The sequence below is a fragment of the Amborella trichopoda genome, chromosome 9 (assembly GCF_054954075.1).
Source record: "Amborella trichopoda isolate Santa Cruz 75 chromosome 9, AtrichopodaSantaCruz75HAP2 v2.0, whole genome shotgun sequence".
NCBI lineage: Eukaryota > Viridiplantae > Streptophyta > Magnoliopsida > Amborellales > Amborellaceae > Amborella > Amborella trichopoda.
This window is the reverse complement of record NC_142344.1, coordinates 43591692-43613868: the sequence shown is the minus strand read 5'-3', so window position 1 is coordinate 43613868 and position 22177 is coordinate 43591692. Positions and strand designations below refer to the sequence as shown.

The window sequence follows — 22177 nt, the reverse complement described above, 5'->3', positions numbered from 1 at the left end:
TTGTTACCACCTTGTATGAAAAGTAAATGGTCTCATTGTATACAATACCATCAAATATAAATGGTATCTCGGTAGACAATCCCTATTGCTTTACCTTATAAATAATACGAAAATTTCCCTAGCAAGTTTCATATGATTTTGTTTCTTGTAACAGAATGCACCTTAAATTTGGAAGGCATTTTGCACAAAAGGGGAACAACAAGAGAAGTCTATTTAGGAGGCGAAAGAAGCAGTAGAAACTTTTGAGAGGGGTCTCAAGGAGAAGTTCTTTGGTGGAGAAATGGGCTTGTGGACATTGTAGGTGTCATACACAGCATGTGGATGTTAGTGTTAGAAGAGGCAATGGGGGTGCGAATATGCCCCATTTCATGAAATGGATTGAAGATTTTGCAAATATTGAGGTTGTTAAGGAGAGCATGCCACCCCTTGATAAGCTCACTAGCTTTTTCAAAAGTTATGGTGAGACCATGCTTGCACCTAAGCTTCCTCCTAATTAAGGATTTCAATGTGGCATTAATCTTTAAATACATGCTACTTTTTTTTTATAGTTATTATGTGGCTCTTGTTTGTTTCGCAATAATAGGTTTCCACGTATTAGCATGTTCTCTTTTCTTTTCTTGATTGGCAAGCATGGGATTATAACCTACGACCTTCCATGTAATGCGAACAGTTTGAAATCTTTGTGTGAGTGGGACATAAACTAGATTAGTGTCATGCACGTAATTTGATTTAGTTATGGGATTGTATATTATGAAAACATTTACCTTTGATACAAGGAGGTTACAATTACTTGCAATCATCTGACGTGAATTCTGATAGTTTGGATGTGTCACAAAATTCGCTAAAATTTATTTTGAAGTTTGAGTTTGATCAATGGAATAAATACAATTATTCAATTTTACATCCAATGGTCAAGATTAATTGTGACCACTTTGATACTTATTGTATTCTTCCCCTTTATTTATTGTGAAACTATATCTTTGCACATGATTTGAAGGTGTTCCTTACTTTGGTTGTTTAACATTGACACCTCAAATTTCCCTTAATTTCGGTACTAAGAAGATGGTGATATGAGCCGTCCAATCATAACGAACGACTTTGAGAGAGGTGGCATATAAAATGTCCTAGAAGGGTTACAATCTACAGAGACAGAGCGAGAGATTTAAAATGTAGGGAGAGAGAGATTGAATATCTTGTGAGAGTGAGAAATATTTGCAATCTTGGGGAGAGAGAATAAAATTTTGGAACAAATTTTGAGTTGTTACGTGTTTCCCATGGGGATAGAATTCATTTACTAAGATGATTAATTGAGCTACAAATACGTATGTTCTTGTGGATAAGATAACGCTTCTAGAAAATTGTATATGCCACCTTTACACAAAAAATCTTAGGGGATAAAGCGAGAGAATTAAAATCTCTCCCCAATAATTTAAGTCTTTCTCACTCTCACAAGATATTCAATCTCTCTCTCCCTACATGTTAATTCTCTCCCTCTCTCCCCTGATATTTTCGGTTACACCTATAAAGAATTAAATAAGGAAAAAGTTTATATAATGTTGCAACCTTAAAACCTAAAATTATAGGTGCACTTCAAAAATCCATGGGAAAAGGTTGTTTGAATGTTTAAAAAACCTTTAATTGATCATCTCGACATTGAGATGTACGAATATAGAAAAAAAAAAAAAAAGATTTTGAGTCTTAAAAATAATGCATCTTGTAATACATTATCTAGACCGTCCATTTTCAAGATTTTCTTATGTTTATAGATCTAATTGATTTAACCATTTTTTGAGTTTTAAATTTTATAATTAGATATAAAAATAGATTTTGAGATAATCTTCATAATGTTTTTCACCAAAATTACATGTTATGATACAATTTGGTGGTGCGCCTTAATTGGATTGTTTAAGGCTGCAACCTTTTTGAAACCACACCCAATAAATAGTAGGCTGTTATTGGTTACAAAAAATAATAAATGATAGGTTCTCATATTTATCCTAAACTAATGTGTCCAAAGATTGCACATATGAACCTTTACATTTTGAATACAATCCCTATCCTAACGAAGACTCCTAATTAGCGTCCTTTTTATAACTAAAATATCAAGAGTTATCCCTTTCAAGTAGATTTTGAATAATTGGAAATCAAGATTTGAGTGCTTTTTATAGCCAACTTTTCATGAGTTATTGCTTTCAAATAGATTTTGAATTAGTTGTTTTATACTGCTAATCACTGCATTATTGTATTTCCACCAATATAATTTGGATACTTTCTTAATTATATTTAAATTACGGCTAAGAAACTAGTTTGAGATTTATGTTGGGTTTAATAATTTATGGAAATACGCTACCTATCTTTAAATTTGTATAGATTTAGTTTTTCTAAAATCTTGAATATCTTTTATAACCACCATATCTCCTAATTTAAAATAAAGTATTCTAAGTCTATATATACTTATTAGATTATCTCCTAATTTAAAATGAGGTGTTCTAAATCTATATATACTTGTATGATTATCTCCTAATTTCTTGTCCGTCTCCTCTCCCAATTCTCTCTCTCTCTATCTCTTATATATTTGATTGTCACATAGTTGCTTCTCCCTCTCTTTCCTGTTCCGCAAACAATCTCTCTACAACAACATACATTGCAGAATTTCAATCCTCGCGAGTTCAATTACAAAACCGGTGGAACACCACCGGAATGTCGATGTTCACTTCGACTTTTTGATCAGAGAGATGAAAGATATCAGAACCATGATGGGGACCGAAGATGTTGGTCTCCAGGATTTCGTTGATATCTACCATAGCTCGGTCACGGCAGCTACTTCGACTGAAGACCTGCATACCCTGGAGAGTGCGTATTTGTTGATTTTGGGCAAGTTGCAGCACATTCCCATGCCCTTTCATGTGATGATGAGGCTTAGCTGGGAAATCGCCTACTACTTCTGCGTGGAAGCTCTCAATTGAGAAATCCATCATTGCTTAGGTTTAGAGGCTGGTTCCTTTTTTGAGTCGCTCATAAGACTAGAGCTGCGGGCCTCTGTGGTTATCAATCTAGAGAGAGGGATCAATCTGGAGAGAGAAATTGTCGAATTTAGTGACGAAGAAATCAAGTATGAGGTACAAAATGAAGACATTATGGATGGTGAGTTCCAAGAAAGAGATGATCTCGAGTTTTTTGGATTCGGAGTCCTCCCCTCTGTAAGCAGAAATTGCAAATGGCAAGTTGGAAGAAACGAAAACAGATGATCTCGAGTTTCTTGGATTCGTTGAGTCATGTTTGCAGGACACAGACATTGTGAATGGTGAATTACAAGAATTGGAAAGAGATGACCTCAACTTTCTAGGTTTCATTGAGGCCGAGGAGGACATTGTCGATGGCGAGTTCAAAGAAAGAGATGAATTTGAGTTTCTTGGATTCATTGAGGAAGAGGCATGCATTGTTGATGGCGAGTTCGAAGAAAAAGTTGAATTCGAGTTTCTCGGATTCATTGAGGTAGAGGGAGATATTGTTGATGGCGAGTTCGAAGAAAGAGATGAATTCGAGTTTCTTCGATTCATTGAGTCATCCCTGCCGGAAGTCGATATCGAGTTTCTTGGATTCATTGAGGCCGATGGAGTACAGTTCTAGGTAGTGAAAGTTGTCACAATGTTTGCTTTCATGTCTTACATTAATATGTCTGTGTCTTTTAGTATTTCTTGCAACAGAGTTTTCATTTCTTTGAATTAAGATTTCTTTGTTCAAGACTATACACATGATATTTTTGTTTTCTCTTCTTTTCACTTATGATTTTATGAATATGTATTTGCCCTTTCTATCCTTGATATAGATATTCTTCTTTATTTAAATTCAGTTCCTTTATTTAAATTGTGCAATCGATACTTTTATCCTTGAGTGATTTACGTACGAATCTGAAAAATTTACCTAAAATACAAAATCGGGTATTTTTGGGTAAAAGTTACAAAAAAACGAAAGTCAGCCAACCCGTATTTTTTATTTTTTCAAAATTGCCCCTTGGTTCGAGGTTCCCAGATCGCGCTCTATTTATTTATTAATTTTTTGAGAAAAATAGTCCTTTGAGGATTGGGACTTGGATTGCCCTACTGGGGTTTTGCTGCGTTCACAGGGTGGTCTGACTTCTATCCTCGGACTGTGTGGGCACTGCCCCTAAAGCTTCGGACACTGCCCTACTAATAAGAAAACTAAATAAAAATATTTAAAATGCTTCCTTAGACCAATGGGCAATTTTGAAACAAATAAAAAAATACAGGTTGATCGACCTTCCTTGTAATTTTTGTCCATAATCGGTTTATTTCGTATTTTAGTTAATGATTTCAGGTCCATAAGTAATTTACTTTGTCCTTCTAATGTTATATTTAATTATAAAATTTGTCTATTTTCACCCCTAATATGAAACTTAAGCTAAAAAATAGTGCATATGGTGCAGATCTACCCTTAGAGAATCAAGAGAATGATCGAAATAATGTATTATAAGATGCACCATTTTTAGAACTTGAACTAATTTATTTTTCATTTCCATAAATCTAAAAGGTTGAGATGATAAATTGGAATGCGAGCACTATTTTTGCAACACGAGATTGACACCTCAAATAAACTTCTTCCTACCTCATATAAACTTCTTCGTTGGCACTATCCTTACTTGTACTGGATTCTTAAACTATGTAATACCCAAACATGTTTCGTTACGTATATTTCTAATTTTTTCCTAAAAGGCTGAGAAAAAGATTGTGGAAATTGTTCATCCTTATTCCACACTCATCTTCGTTTAGATTAAAGAATAATTGTTAATATTTTTATTTTAAGTATTACTAGATGCTTGTTTATTACAATTTTATGGAAACACAATCTGTTGACCATAAATTTGAAATGCAATTTCCTTAAATCGTCTTGCCTTTATCATTTTACCATATTTCCCTCCGCACTTTCCCATATTTCATATTGGGATAATAAGAATAATCATAATAAAAAAGCAATATTTTTTTATAGGTATGAAAGAAATTTATTAAGAAAGATATTATATATTCTCTCCGTATTGTTCTAATTTGTTCCATTATCAAATAGGAATGATGGCTGCTGAATTTGGTTGTCCTGCCCACTTGAATGTTTTTTTACGTACTTCAAATATCATTTAAGATTTTACAAAATAAATAAGTAGATCAAAAGATCTCAATTAACCAGTGTTTAAAAAAACGCCGAGTCGAACCGGACTCGTCTGGTTCGACTCGAAAATCGCCATGGGGAGATTGTATCGGCTAAAAAATCGGGAATCGTCCCATTCTAGAGAGAACCGGACGATGAGTCACTGTGCGGAATCGGCGAGTCCGTGAAGAACACGGTTGTTTTCATGATATATTAGAAATAATGTATTAAAAATTTAGGGTTTTGATTCCTTATATTGTTGTTTATCAGAAAATGTACTCAATTGGATGTAATTTATTCAGTTAGAGGTGGGTTTTTGAGTTCAAATGGCTTATGTAAAATGGTTCTTTGAAAAACAGAATTTTTTCTTTTTTTTTTGTAATCCATGATCGAATGTTTTGTAATACTTGATCGATTTTTTTGTAATCCATGATCGAATTTTTTGTTCTTTTTTTTGTTTTGGAACTCATGATAGAATTTTTTGTAATCCATGATCGAATTTTTTGTAATCCATGATCGAAATGTTTGTTTTTTTTTCTTGTAATCCATGATCAAATTTTTTATTTATTTATTTTTGTAACCCATGATAGAATTTTTTGTAATCCATGATCGAAATGTTTTGTAATCCATGATCGAAATGTTTGTTTTTTTTTTTGTAATCCATGATCGAAATGTTTGTTTTTATTTTTGTAATCCATGATCGAATTTTTTGTTTTTTGTTTTTTATGTAACCCATGATAGAGTTTTTTGTAATCCATGATTGAATTTTTTGTAATCCATGATCTAATTGTTTTTTTCTTTTTTTGTAATCCTCGATTGAATTTTTTGTTTTTTTTTTTTGTAATCCATGATCGAATTTTATGTAATCCATGATCGAATTTTTTGTAATCCATGATAGAATTTTTTGTAATCCATGATCGACTTTTTTGTAATCCATGATCGAAATGTTTGTTTTTTGTTCTTGTAATCCATGATCGAAATTTTTGTTTTTTTTTTGTTTTTGTAACCCATGATTGAATTTTTTGTAATCCATGATCGAATTGTTTTTTTTTGTTTTTGTAATCCACGATCGAATTTTTAGTTTTTTTATGTTTTTTTTTTTGTAATCCATGATCGAATTTTATGTAATCCATGATCGAATTTTATGTAATCCATGATCGAATTTTTTGTAATCCATGATCGAATTTTTTGTAATCCATGATCGAATTTTTTGTAATCCATGATTGAATTTTTTGAAAATTTGTGATGTTTTTTTTTAATCCATGATCGAATTTTTTTTTGTAATCCATGATCGAATTTTTTGAAAATTTGTGATTTTTTTTTTTAATCCATGATCGAACTTTTTGAAAATTTGTTATTTTTTTTTTAATCCATGATCGAATTTTTTTTTGTAATCCATGATCGAGTTTTTTGAAAATTTTCTGTACTTTTTTTTTTTATTTCTTTTTATCCATGATCGAATTTTTTGAAAAATGATGATTTTTCGAAAAGATGTGAAAATCGTGATAAGGTTTTGATTATCATGATGTATTAAACCCAATTTTTAATTTTTATTGTTTGCGTTTGCTGTAATTTTTTTTTTTTTTTTTTTCTATGATTGAATTTTTTGAAAAATGATGATTTTCCGAAAAGATGTGAAAATCGTGACAAGGTTTTAATTATCATGAGGTATTAAACCATATTTTAAATTTTTATTGTTAAAGTTTTTGTTGAAAAAATTGTATGTTGATGGATTATTTATGCAAAAAAATGCATGTTATTATATTTTTAATGCAAAACTGTATTTTTTTTATCTGTTGTTCATGGTTTTTTTAGTTGGAATGACTGATGTTAGCTGGCTCTATCAAGAATTGTTTTTATTATTAATTTTTTAATGCAAAAAATGTATGTTCTTGATAATTGAGTTGTAGCTATGTTTGGAGCTTGCATTTTATATTATATTATTCTGAATGTTTGTAATTGATATGTACGAAAATATTATTGTCAATAAAGGTATTTTGCAATAACAAATAACAACAAATATGACTATATGAACTACCGCAACATATTATCACTACACATGGTGATTATTTTTCTTTTTGAACTGTCAGGTTAATTTTATACTTTTTACATCTTAAAATAGTTGAATCATGTCAAGATCTGCAGAAGACCCTGCATGGCAACATGGGGTCAGACTTGATCCCAACAAGAAAGACAAAATTATTTGTAATTACTGTCAAAGAGTGATAAGTAGTGGGGTACATAGGTTCAAGCAACACTTGGCAGGGGTTAAGGGAGAAGTTTCTGCATGCACTAGTGTCCTTAGTAATGTAAAAAAACAGATGGCGGCAATTCTTAATGCTAACAAAGGTAAAAAAATTACCAAACATAGGATGAATGAGGAGATAACTAGTTTATATACACCATCAAACAAGAATGATACAGAAGAGCAATATAATAATGACCTAGAAGACCAATATAATAATGAGCTGGACATAGCCACAAGATTGAGTTTACATGAACAATATCAGAGGGAACGTGGGTTTAGAATGCTCGGTGGGTCTAGCTCAGACATGCATGGTGGGCCTAGCTCAGATATGCATGGTGGGCCTAGTTCAGATATGCATGGCGGGCCCAGCTCGAGCATGTATGGCGGGCCCAACTCAAATATGTATGGAGGGGTTGGTGGTAATATGTATCAAGGAGAATCAGTTGTTGAAGAAATTGTTTCTAAGTTACCTAGGAGTGCCAGTATTGCAGGTCATCGTCGTAAAGACCCATTTCTCTCAAAGCTTAAGTCACAACAGATGACTCTAAAAGGCATGGTTAAAGGTACAAGAAACATGTTAGGGAGATATGTTGGTAAATGGTTCTATGATAAAAGGATTCCCTTTGATGCAGCCAATAGCCCATATTTTCCACCTATGGTCAGTGCAATCCAGAGAGTCGGGCCCGGGGTAAAACCCCCTACGGCGTATGAGCTCAGTGGGCCAATAATAGATGAAGAGGTGGAGGAAGTTAAAAAGTGGATTGAAGAATATAAACAGAGTTGGCCAAGGACAGGAATTACTCTCATGAGTGATGGTTGGTTGAATAAAGTTAGCAAAAGGAGTTTTTAAACTTCTTGGCCTATTCCCCAATATATATATAACCGTGTGATGAACTTTGAACAGTGATGAGCATATGCAAAATTATTGTTCATTTTCGCCTATAGGCGCTGCGTAGTATCATTGCACTATTACAATTGTCTAGTAGTGTTTTAACTTTCATTTTTTTTCTACAATTCAGAATGATTTGAAATTTTGAGCGTGCGTTAAAAAAAATAGATAATATAATAAAAATATAAAAAACAATAATTCAAAAATATAAATTAACCAAAATACCCCGGAAAATTTATATGGGTAATTTGATCAATTTATATTTTAGAAAATATTTTTTTTCATATTTTTATTAGGTGCGTCTCACTAAGATGTACCCATGCTCTAAATTTCATATAATTTTGATTTTTGGAAAAAACATGAAAATTAAAATACTACCAGAAAATCGTGACCGCGTGATGAACTTTGAACGGTGATGAGCATAAGAGAAATCATTGTTCATTTTCGCCTATAGGTGTTGTGAAGAATTTTCCATATATATATATATAAATGGAAAAAGATGGGATTAGCCCACTAGCTCATATGAACATATGAGCCTAACAACCCAGATTGAATATGGGCTGATCTAATAATCATAGATGTCCGATAGTGTTTGATTTTTTTTATTTTTTCTACAGATCCAAATAATTTGAAATTTTAGATGTGTGTCCTTCTCATCAAGTCGTAAAAACCAAAATTATCAAAATACCACCCGAAAGGTTTTGGGGCTATTTTGATCAATTTATTTCAAGTAAAATATTTTTTATATATATATTTTTCAAAGGATCACCTATTTTTTATGAATACACGTCAAAAATTTCAAGTGATTTGGATTTATTAAAAAAAAACTAAAATTTAAACACTACCGGACATTCGTGATCGTCAAGTCGGCCAGATTCAATCTGGGACTTTGGACTATAAGTTCATATGAGCTAGTGGGTTAATCCCATCTTTTATATATATATATATATATATATATATATAAAAGGTTATGTTAGGGTGGTCATACTAGGGAGTAATTTATCATCGTACTCAACAATTTTGGAAGCTTCTATATCTTTTTTTGTCGTTAGAGAAGAATGTTATTTTTTATCATTAGGAGGGTGTGATATCATTCCCATGGGGTGTGACATCACCCATATGGAGCATTAAATGCCACGAATGTGCTCCATGTCTTCTTAAAAATATTCTCTATGTACAAAACAAGGGTATAGAAATGTCCAAAATTATTGAATATAATGATAAATTCTTCTATAGTGTGAGTACCCTAACATAACCCATATATATATATATATATAGTTTTCACAACGCCTATAGGTGAAAATGAATAGTGATTTCGCCTACCCTCATCACCATCCAAAGTTCATCGCAGGGTTACGATTATCCGGTAGTATTTTATTTTTTATTTTATTTTCTATAAATCAAAATGATCTGAAATTTGGAACGTGTATATAGTTTAGTGAGACGCAATTAATAAATTTATTTAAAAAAATAATTCACAAAAAACAAATCGATCAAAATACCATCGAAATGTTTCAGGAATATTTTGGTCAATTTATTTTATGTAAAATATTTTTTTGATATTTTTTTATAACTTCATCTATTTTTTATGAACACACGCTTTAAATTTCAGGTCATTCCGATCTGTAGAAAACAAATAAAAAATGAAACACTACCGGACAATCGTGGTCGTGCGATGAACTTTGGACGGTGATGAGAGTAGGCGAAATCACCGTTTATTTTAGCCTATAGGCATTTTGAAGTATCTTACTCTCTCTCTCTTTATATATATATATAGAGCCCATTTTTAATATCAAAATTTTAGGTGTTTTTTCGCTTGTGTGAGCTACTAAGGTAGTAAGCATAAGGGATGTGGTTTTGGCATTTTGGCCTCAGTATCGAACACTAGAGGTGGGCATGGCTTATTTAAAAATGTAGTGCACCAAGAGTAATGTAGCTATTTTTATTCTTTAATAGTACCCATTTTAATTGTTTGTCCTCCCAGTAATGTCTAGTGATGTCCATCGTTGCATGAGATACGGATCTCATCTTTGTCTTTGAGTTGCCAAGAAAGTGTTTATTTTTTGATGTTCAGTTTTAGATAATCCATCTATTTTATTAGGTCTTACTTATTTTTTTTGATATTTTTTTTATGACTCATTCTTAATTGTTGTGACATGACTTGGTGAAATTAAATGAAATACAGTAAAATTATTTCAAAAGAGTAAGTCCTTGTTTTAAAAATTTGAATTGGACGAACTGATGTAGGAAAAATAATAAACTAAAAGAATAAAGATATAGATAAAGGTCTGAGAGATTATACCCGCTCTCTGGGTCTGCTAGGGAGTTCACCCCAAGATCTTTTCACAAGATCAACATCTTTCTTTATTCTCTAATCACCTCTACAAAGAATGAACCCCATCCCTTTAAAGGAGGAATGGATAATTATGAAACTACCCCTTCCACAGATTAAGGAAGTGCTAAGCTGATACTTAAAATACCGAAAAACCAATGCCAGATTCTTACTGTAAAAGAACAATGGATGAAAAGGTGAGCATCAGATTCACCATCAACTTTGCAAAGAAGGCATATATTAGGTAAAATTTTCCCCCTTTTAATCATACTATTAATGATCAAAACTTATTTATAGCAGCCAACCAGATGAATGCTTGTACCTTGTGGGGTAGCGGCCACTTACAAATCTGAGCAATCTGGGGGCATGACCATCTCCATCGATCATGAAAGAATAGACTATAACATGATTTGACAGTGAAAACACCATCACTTTCAATCTCCCAAACCAACTCATCTCTAGTATTCTGTGAAACATAGACCATATCTAGCATTTTCATAAAAGAGCACCATTGGGAGAGAAGGACATTATTCAGTTGGCTATAAGCCAACTAAATGTTCCACGAGATTATTGCCCTTTTTATCCACAACTTCACTAACGAATATATTCGGCCTCGAAACAATCCCAAACAGATCAAGGAAAACAAACTTTAGAGGAAAGTCTCCAATCCATTTATGGTGCCAGAAGGGAATTTTGCAACCATATCCTGAATTCCATCTAAAAGATCCTAAGATCATAGTTTTACAATTTGCAATCGATCTCCACTTCTGAGAACTATTCTTTCCTTTACCAACCCCCAACCAAACACCAAATATGTCCACGCCATACTTAGAGACGAGGACTCTGTACCAAAGATGATCCTTAAATTGAAGACTGTGCCACCACCACATGCACATCAAAGCTTAATTCTCATTATACCCAAGCCACCTTCTTTCTTTGGAGTGCAAACTCTATCCCATCTCAGAAGATGAAATTTCCTGACCTTAAAAGTAGAACCCCATAGAAAGTCCTTCATTATTTTTTCAATCCTCTTCGCAACCGAGCCAGGCATATGAACTACAGACATCTCATAGACTGGAAGATTGGTCAGACGCGCCTTCAACAAAGTCACTCTACCTCCTAGGGATAGGTACTTATGTTTCCAAAGATCAAGTTTGGATTTCGTTCTTTCAAGGATTTTATCCCAGACTGCCAAAGGAAGCCTCGAATCAGAGAAGGGAAGCCCAAGATAGTTACTGAAAAATGGTCTACTTTACACCCCATCACACTATCCAGTTCATCAACAACCTCCTCTGCACAATTAATACCAATCATAGATGACTTGTGAAAATTTACCTTGAAACCAATTGTGACCTCACAAATTTCCAGAAATCGAGCAATATTCCTAACTTGAGAAGGATTCGTATGACAAAAAATAAGAGTATCACCGGCATACTGCAGATGAGAGATTATAATATCCGAATTTGCAATGCTAAAGCCTTCAAAATGACCCATTCTCTCCACCCTGCTCAACATCATGCTAAAGCATTTTGCATAAATAATAAATAAGAAAGGAGAGAGAGGGTCCCCTTGTCGAAGACCTCTATTAGCCTTAAAGAAACCAATCGGTCTGCCTTTAAAAAGAACTGAAAAAATGAGCTAAAGGGAGGCATTCAATAATCCAGCTTCTCCATTTATCACCAAACCCCAAAGCTTTCAAATTTTCCAACAAAATTTTTCATTCAACACGATCAAAAGCTTTTTCCATATCCAGTTTGAACAAAATACCATGTTTCTTACTCATGACCCGAGAATGAATACATTCTTGTGCCAGAAGTATTTGTAACTTGATGGTCCTTGATGAAGGTCGATTGGGTATTAGCAATGAGGGAAGGCATGGCCATTTTTAATCTCTCAGCTAAGACCTTTGCAATTATCTTATAAAGACTTGTAAGAAGCTTAATTGGTCTAATATCAAATAACTCATAAATCAAGGACTTCTTGAGAATTAAAGTAATAAAGGTAGAATTCACACCTCTAAAAATATCTCCCTCGATGAAAAAGCTCCTGACAAATTCCAAAATTCACTTTTTACTACATCCTGACAAATTCCAAAACCTATGGAAGAAGGCAAGAGGGAAACCATCAGGACTTGGTGTTTTATCCCCTAGCATTGCAAAAACCGTCTTATGCAATTCCTCCAATGATACTTCCCTCTCCAATAAAGCTTTTTCTTCCATTGACAATACTTTAAAGGGGATTCTAGCAAAAGAAGGTGTAAGGTTTACTTCTTTGGTAAAAGCTTTCTTGAGGTGGCTGATAACTGCTCTTTCCATAGTGGTCTCGTCCTTAGAGTCAATCTCAGGAATTGATAAGCCCGAAATGTCATTTTTGCTTCTACGAGCACTTGTAGTCATGTGGAAATATTTTGTATTCAGGTCCCATTCTTTTAACCATATCAATCTGGATCTCTGCTTCCAATAAATTTCCTCTACACGACGCAAATCCTCTAACTCTTTGATTTTCAAACCTCGATCACAAATACACTCACTCACCTGGGTATTAGAATCGAAGAATTCGATTTCCACTAAGGCTTTATCAATTTTTGCTCTAATATCAAACTTATTGACTTTCTTCCAATCAATCAATTTGTGTTTGATATTCAGCAACTTTCTATGTAATTGGAAATCCAAAGTTCCTTCGACGACAGTATTAACCCAAACCCCTTTAATCAACTCAACAACTTCTTTCTCTTCCAATCAGCCCACATCTAGTCTAAAAGGTTTGGGACCACCTTTTAAAAGATCAGTATTCAGCAAAGTAGGGCAGTGATCCAAAGAGATTATGGGAAGGTAGAGGGAATTCCTCCATCCATTCCATCAAAATCAAGAATCTATCTAGTTTGGACATGGATAGATTTTTTAAGCTATTATTGGGCCAAGTAACTTTGATCCAATAATAGGGGGATCCAGCAAACAATTATATTTTCAATAGACCTATTCAACAACCTTATGGAGGTGTTAATAGGGGTGCAAGCCAAACATTCATCTGGCCAACGAATGAGATTAAACTCTCCCCCATTAATCACAGGATAAGAAACCGACTGAATAACAGAGTTAAGATCATTGAGAAAAGATTCTTTTAGTGCAACCACAGTGAGACCATAAACATTTAAGAGACCCTAAGTAAAACAAACCTTTGGACAGTTAAAACCCAGCAACATAAAACAATCTCTAATAATAATATTAAAATTAACCAAAACCATTGGATCCAAAACAACCCAAAGCCCACCAGATGCACCATTAGCATCAATCCCACAAAACCTAACAACACCCGCCCCCCAAACCACCCTAACCCCAGACATATTGGGATTATGAAACTTTGTTTCTTGCAAAATTAAGACAACAGATCTATACTTAGAAACAAGCAACTTAACATCATTTTTCCTACTAGGATGTCCAAAACCCCTAACATTCCAAGATAGAAAATTCATTAGAAAGAAAGACGAGGTGGTAAGAGGAAGAACCCGATCCATCAAGATCACTACCAAGTACATATCCTCCAGCATGAGAGTTTCATTGAGATTCGTCTGCCGCCAAAAAAGTTGAAGAAGAGTCCACATCAACCACCACCGGTTCACATAAGGCAATCGAGGATGCAGTGGAGACCCCTTTTAGGACACCATGAGCCTAGAGCCTTGCGAAAGAACGAACCCCTCTTAGAACTGCCTTATTTTTCTTGTCGGCCGCAGTCTTTTTAGCATGAGTTTTTGAAGCAGACTCTAACATAGAGCTTTTGCCAAAATTTCTTCCATGCACTGAATCTTTTTCCACTGCCTTCATGGCCCTTTGGCATTCCTTAATTTCCTCAAGCATCACACTTAGTGGAACAACGTCCATCCCCATATCTTCCAGCATCCGTTCCATGAGTGGAGTCTCAGCTTGAACCACCTCTATAGGCAATGACTCTTTAACCAAGTGAAAGCATAAACGTTCAGTTGGAAGCTCCTCCTGTACCGCCACTGGTGTCTCAGCAACCACCATGTCCAAACTATGGCCAGGTTCCCCAGTATACACATCTTCCAAAATAAGAGGCAGAGGGTTTGCAGGATCCTCATCAGCTGCAACAAACATGATCGCCAAAGGATCTATCAGTAGAAGATCAAACCTTATCGTTGATTTCCTTGCCCTTCCTTTAGCGACAGCCAAGGAATAGGGGAGGTGATATCTGAAGCTTCCAAAGCAAAGCTAGCAAAATAGCCGAAGTCTCTGATGAAAGCACAACACGAAGAGGAGCTTCTTGGCCTGAAGGCGCAATAACAAGATCGTAATGAAAGCACAGGAGAGGATTTGCTTCTTCACTTCAACCCTCTTCCAAAACTCTAGAAAGGACAAACTGAGGGAGAGTCCCAAAAGGGAATTTCGTCTCTATGTTGCAGGTAGTATCAATCCCCAAAGTATGAGAATCGAGGAGAGCACTTTGGGGAATCATAACTGTCGCCACAATATCAATATTAGAAGGTTTGGTGGACCTGAAGCATTAAAGAGCGACCTGTAGCACTTTGGGTTACTGTGGTTCAAAAGTTGCTAAACATCACGCGTAACCTCCGGCCCTTTCATCAGTCCCTGCTCAACTCCTGTTGAAGCAATAGAAGGTTGTAATTTAAAGGCTTAAAAAACCAGCCATCCATTTAAGGAATATACCTATGGGAATCCAATGTTGATGAATCCTGACAGTTACCTTTTTTTAAAATTTAAAAAATCCCATTACTTTCCTATAATTCCTATTATTCGGTTTCATGGGCTACCTTGATCTAGATACTCAACATTTTGTGGTTTCCAAAAAACTAATTTCTTTGGTTCAAATCGTAACCCGACATTTACAACGTATTTCTGAAACCTCTCCCTAATTTCAAAATCTTCCCAAAATGTTTTTAAAAATGAAGGAGTTGGATCCACGCCCAATAATGACTATAGGAAGGCACCAAAGACTCTCTGGTTCTGGAAGGGGAACACCACGAGGCAGAGGCATCCAAATTTCAAAGCCAAAAGCCCTTTCAAACTTCCCTTCAACCCATAGGCTTTGTTAAACCACTCAAAGCCATCTAAACTTCCTAAACCCTAGGAAACGCTCGGGGCATGAGGTGGCCTATAGTTTATTCAGTAGAGAATTCTCCACCTTCTCATGTAAACCACTTTCAATGATGTTCTATTCATCTCAAGACATTGTCTTCCTTAGGACTTTGATGCCATGACCTTAGTCGATAAAATGGAGACTGTAGCAATCATCCTGACTGATGGGTTAAGCTCACCTCCAAATATCAACAACCACATGCGCCACAGGCCTACTGATGTCAAGTTCCAGAGCAATGACTTTGTTTTGCACCACTCGTGTGCATCACTGTTCAACTTCATGTGACTCTGACTCTATGCCTCAGGTGTCTACTTCTTTGTGGCCCATCTTGCACCCAAGTTGTGCAATCTCGACTGGAAGAACTCTAGGAAACCAAATAACTCAACAGTATCCACCATGTGCCCTAAACTAGGAACTCTAGAAACTAGTATTCATGAACTTCAATCCGTACTTTTTAAGTGTACCTAAATGGTTAGAAAATACCCTACAGAGGTTTGGAATCCAGAAGGATCTCCCAAGAATATTATGCAGGAACACTAATGTCCAGCTGCCCTACTGGCATTGCCAACTATGGTGGTGGGGTCGTTGGCCACAAATCGCAACAATGCTCCCTAGTATGCCCAAGTATGAGCATAAGGTTGTTGGCTGCACAAGAGAAAGGCACCACCTCGAGAGCAGATGAGGGCATAGGCCTTGTTAAAGAGAGTCGGTGGCTGAAGTGTTTAACTACCACACTAGCAGTACCAACTCCTATACCAGGGGCATTGACCACACAAGTCAACAACAACACCAGAAGCTCGAAAGAGGGCATAGCTGTTGTTGAATAGGAAGTGACCCAAGTTACGAGCTTTTAAATGGAGTGATATGGATCATCATTACATAATCAGTCGGGGTGAGGTCACCAACGACCCCGCCAGTTGTGTTAAGTTCTGATTGGCCTAAGCAACCGCTAATCGTCACATCTCGAGATACGAAAATCATGGCCATCATTTCCTGGATTACGACAGTGACACTGTTGAAGATAGAGCTAGATGTCGATGGGGTTCTGGTTTCCCTTGGGTCAGGAGGCGAAAACCCTCTCTCAAACAGCTGCGAAGGTTCGACGCATGGAGCGCGGCCCTCCTACTTGCAAATAGGGGCCGATGGTGACAGAGATTTTGTAGCTGGAACATGAATGCTCTTTATGCCGCTTGGGGGGGTTTGGGGACCACCTGAGCAGATAACCCTCTTAAAAAAATTACGAAGCCCTCCAGCTGCTTGTCAGCGGGGTTTGGACGAGGGCCCTCTCTAAGCTCCCAACCTCTCTCTTCTCTCTCTATGTTATTGGAATGGGATCCGAATATCCCTCCTCCTTGGTTGCCCTCCCGAGGGGACTAAGTGACTGCTAAAGGAGGTATGAGGAAAATCGAGGGACCCATGGGTTTACTCACATTCGCGGGCTTGCGGGCTGTCATGCGGATGAGGATGTGTGCGAAGGTGAGACAGTGAGAGAGAGATAAGGGGTGACTCGGCTTAGGAGGGAGGGAAGTTGACTCATGCAGTCGGGGAGCCCGCAGGACTGCGCATTCAGGGGCATCTTCTCTCTCAAAGGTTTCTCTCTCCATCTCTCCTCTCTAGTGGGGATTGGGGACTCACAAGGAAAAACAAGCTAATGAGGCGAGCACAATCTAGCCTTGATTCGTCTCAGCCTTTGGAGGTATTGGGGCTTGAAAGGAGAGGTCGTTTTACAAATGGGTTAAGCTTGCTTATATAGAGGATTCACCAAACAAGGGTGAACACCCAAAAGCCAAGCTTAATTACATTTTAAGAAATTAGAAATAAGTCCTGAAATTATGCTCAAATGACCAAAATGTCCCTAAGATCTTTTACACGAATGACTAAACCATCCTTGCATGCAGGTTGCTTCACCACGGTGAGACCTTGGAAGCTTGTTCAGCAACTTGTGGCAATGGTTCAGTTGTTTCAATAGCATATCTTCAATGTTCTCTTGATTGTGACCATTTTGATGCCCTTTAATCGTGTTGTGATGGCCTTTTCCCCCTGGGTGAAAGTCCAACCAGATTTGTGAACTTCGTTTGCCAATGGTTCTTCGAGCTGCACTAATTTGGTTCATGTCTGCTTGCAAGTCAGAGAGGAGGATGTCGCAGTCATTTTGCACCATGGTTGGCCTGATTTGGTCTTGGTTCATGTATTTGCCTAATTTGAGAGGTTACCAAAAAAAGGGATTCCTGCAACCGCAAGATTCACATCTCTAATGACTTGCATTCATCGGACCTTGGATTGAATACAAGAGTTGTACCATTGTGTAGCTCTTCGTGAGGTGGTTGCATTGAACTCGTCTTCGCTGTGATCCAAGGTTTGGATGTCGAGCTATGCTTCACAGAATCCGAGGCTTCTTCTCCTTGAACCCTGGTTCTCCCTCTGGTTTTGCGGACACCTTCTTCCTCGGAGCACTGCGGTTCCCGGTCATGCCATAGTGTGTGTGTAGTTCAAAATGATGGGGCTGGCATGATCTCGAACATATCACCTTTTGAGCATCCTCTATGTTCAAAGGAAGGCATCATGGGCTGGCGAGGCTGCTGTCGGAAGGCGTTGTCCCAGTCCCCATTTCCGGGGACGGTTTGGTGAAGTCGCACTGTCCTAGTGTGAAACCTGTTAGTTGTGAGGCCGCATGAGCATAGACACCTTCGAGGAGGTCTGATTGAGCCCAAATTTGGTCTTCGAGGGTTTTTCAACATTCTGAGTGCAACGATGATGACCTGGTACAATTCTGTAGCCGCTAGCATAGGGCTACAGTTAGAGGGTCCTTCTTTGGTGTGATGGCACCACACCCGGGCCACGTGGCCCATGGTTTTATTTTTCGGTACAACATTAGTCCACGGGTGTCTAGTGTACCTGCAAACTAAGCTATTGTCGGCTCTCCCCTTATTCACATGGGCAATGAAAGTACGTCAAGAATGAGATACAACAACTTGCTCCGACTGATGTTGCGCTTTGAGAAAAGTGAGAAGTGCAACACTTGAAAATTTTAACGTCGTAGCTCTTCTGGTGAATTCTTGCTGAGACGTGTTTATTGTCTCTCAAATATATTTTTTCTCTTGATCACCAGCATCGGTGCAGTCCTTGAGGGGTAGACCTTGCTAAACTTTTCCCTTGACCGGGGGGTAACCAAAGTGGATTCTAGTGGTCCGTTGCCTTGTTGAGGTGCATTCTCAAGGTTCTGCCAGAATCTGTTTTGTGGGAGATCGCGCTGATGGCCTGCCTTTGACGGGCTTATGACTTTTGTATCAATGAGAACTCCAAATGTCCCTGCTGGTGGGGGCCTTTTTTTGGGGACTTTATCCTATCTTGGTTGGGGAAGTCCTGGTGTTCCGGTTAGTGGGGGTCTTTTTTGTGGGCTTTATCCCTAACCAAATAGAAGCACCAAGTGGTGGTGAACAAGCAGGGTACCTCTTCGGTCCACATCCTACTGGTAGAGTTGGGGGTCTCTCGAATTACCTGGACGTGATAGAGAGGGGGCTTCTGATGACACCTCATTTCAGGAGACTTCACTCTGGATGCTCGTGTTTGTTTCGATAAGGAGAAAAGGGCAGGTAGGGTACCTCTTCGGCTCACGTCCTACTGATCTGGTTGGGGGTTGCACAGCGATTCCCAAATTACCCAGATGTGATAGGGAGGTGGGCTTTGAGAAGGTCTCATTTCAAGAGACTTCACCCTAGATGCTGGAGTTTGATGAGAAGAAAGGCAAGCAGGGTACCTCTTCGACTCACACTGTACTAGTCTGGTTGGGGGTCTCCGAATTAGTTGGACATGATAGGGAGGTGGCCTCTGAGGCAGCCTCATTCTCGGAGGCTTCACCCTGGATGCTAGAGTTTGATGAGAAGAAAGGCAAGCAAGGTACCTCTTTGGCTCATTCCCTACTAGTCTGGCTGGGGGTCTTCTGAATTACCTGGACGTGATAAGGAGGTGGCCTCTGAGGCCGTCTCATTTCCAAAAACTTCACCCTGGATGATGGAGTTTGATGAGAAAAAAGGCAAGCAGGGTACCTCTTCAATTCACACCCTATTAGTATGGTTGGGGGTCTCTCGAATTACCCTGACGTGATAGAGAGGTGGCCTCTGAGGCGGTCTCATTTCAGAAGACTTCACCTTGGATGCTATAGTTTAGTATGGAGGAGAGGAAGTTGGCATTTTGTGGTGGCACTAAGGCCTCGGATTGGATGCAGCACTGAGGCCTGAGATTTTTTTTAGTGGCACTGGGGCCGGAGATTGAAGTTGGAACTGGGGCCAAGGATTTGAAGCGGCACTGGGGTCGGATATTTTTTTTGGTGGCACTAAGACTCGGAATTAGATGCGGCACTGAGGCCAGAGATTTGTTTTGAGTGGCAGTGGGGCCAGAGATTAAAGTTGGCATGGGGGTCGGGGAATGGAATTGATTCAAGAGCCCATGTGAGTTTCATTTAAGCTAAGTGGAAATGGTGTTAGCAGAGTTGTTTTCACCAAATCCTTTTATTGGGGCATTTTTACCTGTGACTTCGAGATCACGTCCACCTTTTTTGTTTCCCCTTTTACTCTTGGTGCCCTTGCGAGTTTTTGCCATGTTCGGATTTTTTTTCTCACGGCTCTTTTACTCATGGCTTCGTGGCCATGCTTGCCTATCATTTTAACTCATGGAGCCTTTGCTGGTTTTCACCATGCCCCATTTGTTTTAGGCGATTTTACCCATAGTCTTGTTGGCTATGTCCGCTTGAAGCTCTTTTTATTTACTCGCGATAGTTACCATCAAGCCCGGCTTCTTTCTTTTTTAAGGGGAGAGGGAGGTTACTAGCATAGTGAGTCTTGACAATGGAGTCCGATTGACGTGGCTCTGTCTCCAGTCGACGTAGCGGCAGGTCGCCGAGGCGGGATGTGCCCATGCAGAATGGGGTGCTGCCCTGAAGAGGGTGGCTTTGTTGCGACCCAGGCAGAATGTACCCAAGCATGGTCAATGATGGTGGAGTCCGCACGAAATGTGTTGTTGATGGCACCGGTGGGGGGGCGAAGTGTTGAAGACATCCACGGGGAGGTGAAGTGTTGATGGCACCCGAGGGGGTGGAGTGTTGATGGCACCTGCGGGGGGTGAAGCGTTGAAGGCACCCGCGGGGGTGGAGCATTGAAGGTACCCACGGGGGTTGAAGGTACCCATGGGGGGTGAAGTTTTGAAGGCACCCGTGGGGGGTGAAGCATTGAAGGGACCCGCGGGGGGTGAAGATTTGTTAGTACTCGTGAAGGGTGAAGTGTTGAAGGCACTTGCGAGTGGTGGAGTTTCGATGGCACCCGCGGGGGGTGAAGTGTTGAAGGCTCCCGTGGGAGGTGGAGTGTTGAAGGCACCCACGGGGGGTGGAGAGTTGATGGTACCCGCAGGGGGTGAAGAGTTGAAGGCACCCACGGGGGGTGGAGAGTTGATGGTACCCGCGGGGGGTGGAGAGTTGACGGTACCCACGGGGATTTTGCTCGGGAAGGCGACGCTTGGCTAACAAAACGTCTGCAGATCGACAGAAGGTCAGAGAGAGACGGCCACCTGGGAGGTGGAGCCTGGTGCAAGATCTGTATGAGTGATCGATTGATGACATCAGACTGACAGTAAAATGGCGTTGTATTTGACGGTGATGCTTTGTGAGTAGCGCCTAGAAGGCAAAGCGTGAGAGGGTTTAAAAATGGCTGTCAACTGAGGCGCTGTGACACGTGACCAGATGGTTCGGTGGCATGGTGCTTGGGAAGCAGCGAGCTTTGATGAGCATATGCCCTCTATAAAAAGGGGCTAGGCAGGAGAGCGTGAGGGAAGCTTTTCCTCGTGTTCTGGCAAAGTCCCTTGCTTGATACTCTTTGAGGTGGAGGTAGCATGGACACTTTATTTTATTGGGAGAACTTAGCCGATGAGCCATGTCCACTGTAGGGGCTGGCTGCCCGGTGCCGGCTTCTAGGGTGCGTCCGAGCATTAGGCATCCGGGTGAAGGCGTTGGACCATGCAGAAGCGACGATGGATCCGTTCCAGAGGGCGGGCTTGTATCTCCAAGACCCCTTTGTTTGTGTGGGACCCATGGCGTGAGGTCCGCGGCCATGTATAAGCCGCAGGGGGACTAGCCACCCTTAATCCAGTCATACCTCTTCAAGTATGATGGTAAATTGCAGGGAGAGAGTGACCGGCCAGCTGCCTTTTCTTTGGCGACACTCTCTGTCAAAAGGGAGGAGAAGGAAGAGGTGTTCCTTGGTTTTCTTCAAGCCTTGCTTGAAGAGATGGAGGTGACCTCTTTAAAGGAACCACCACCGTGAGAAGGCGGTGGAGCTCTTGAAGGGAATGGATCCACTTCAGAACGGATGTACATTTTTTTGTGTTACAGATTTTGTTGTAACGACGAGTATGTAATATTTTTATTCATGAAATGAAATCCCCCTTT

At 38.8% G+C, this 22177-nt stretch overlaps 1 protein-coding gene across 1 annotated transcript in view; it reads left to right on the top strand.

Moving 5' to 3' along the window:
• The window catches only part of LOC18439002 (putative glutathione S-transferase), a 75487-nt gene that overhangs the window by 31345 nt on the left and 21965 nt on the right, over positions 1-22177 (top strand). Inside the window, 1 exon segment of the mRNA XM_006849176.2 lies at positions 15166-15179. Within this exon segment, the coding sequence (XP_006849239.2) occupies positions 15166-15179 (14 nt within the window).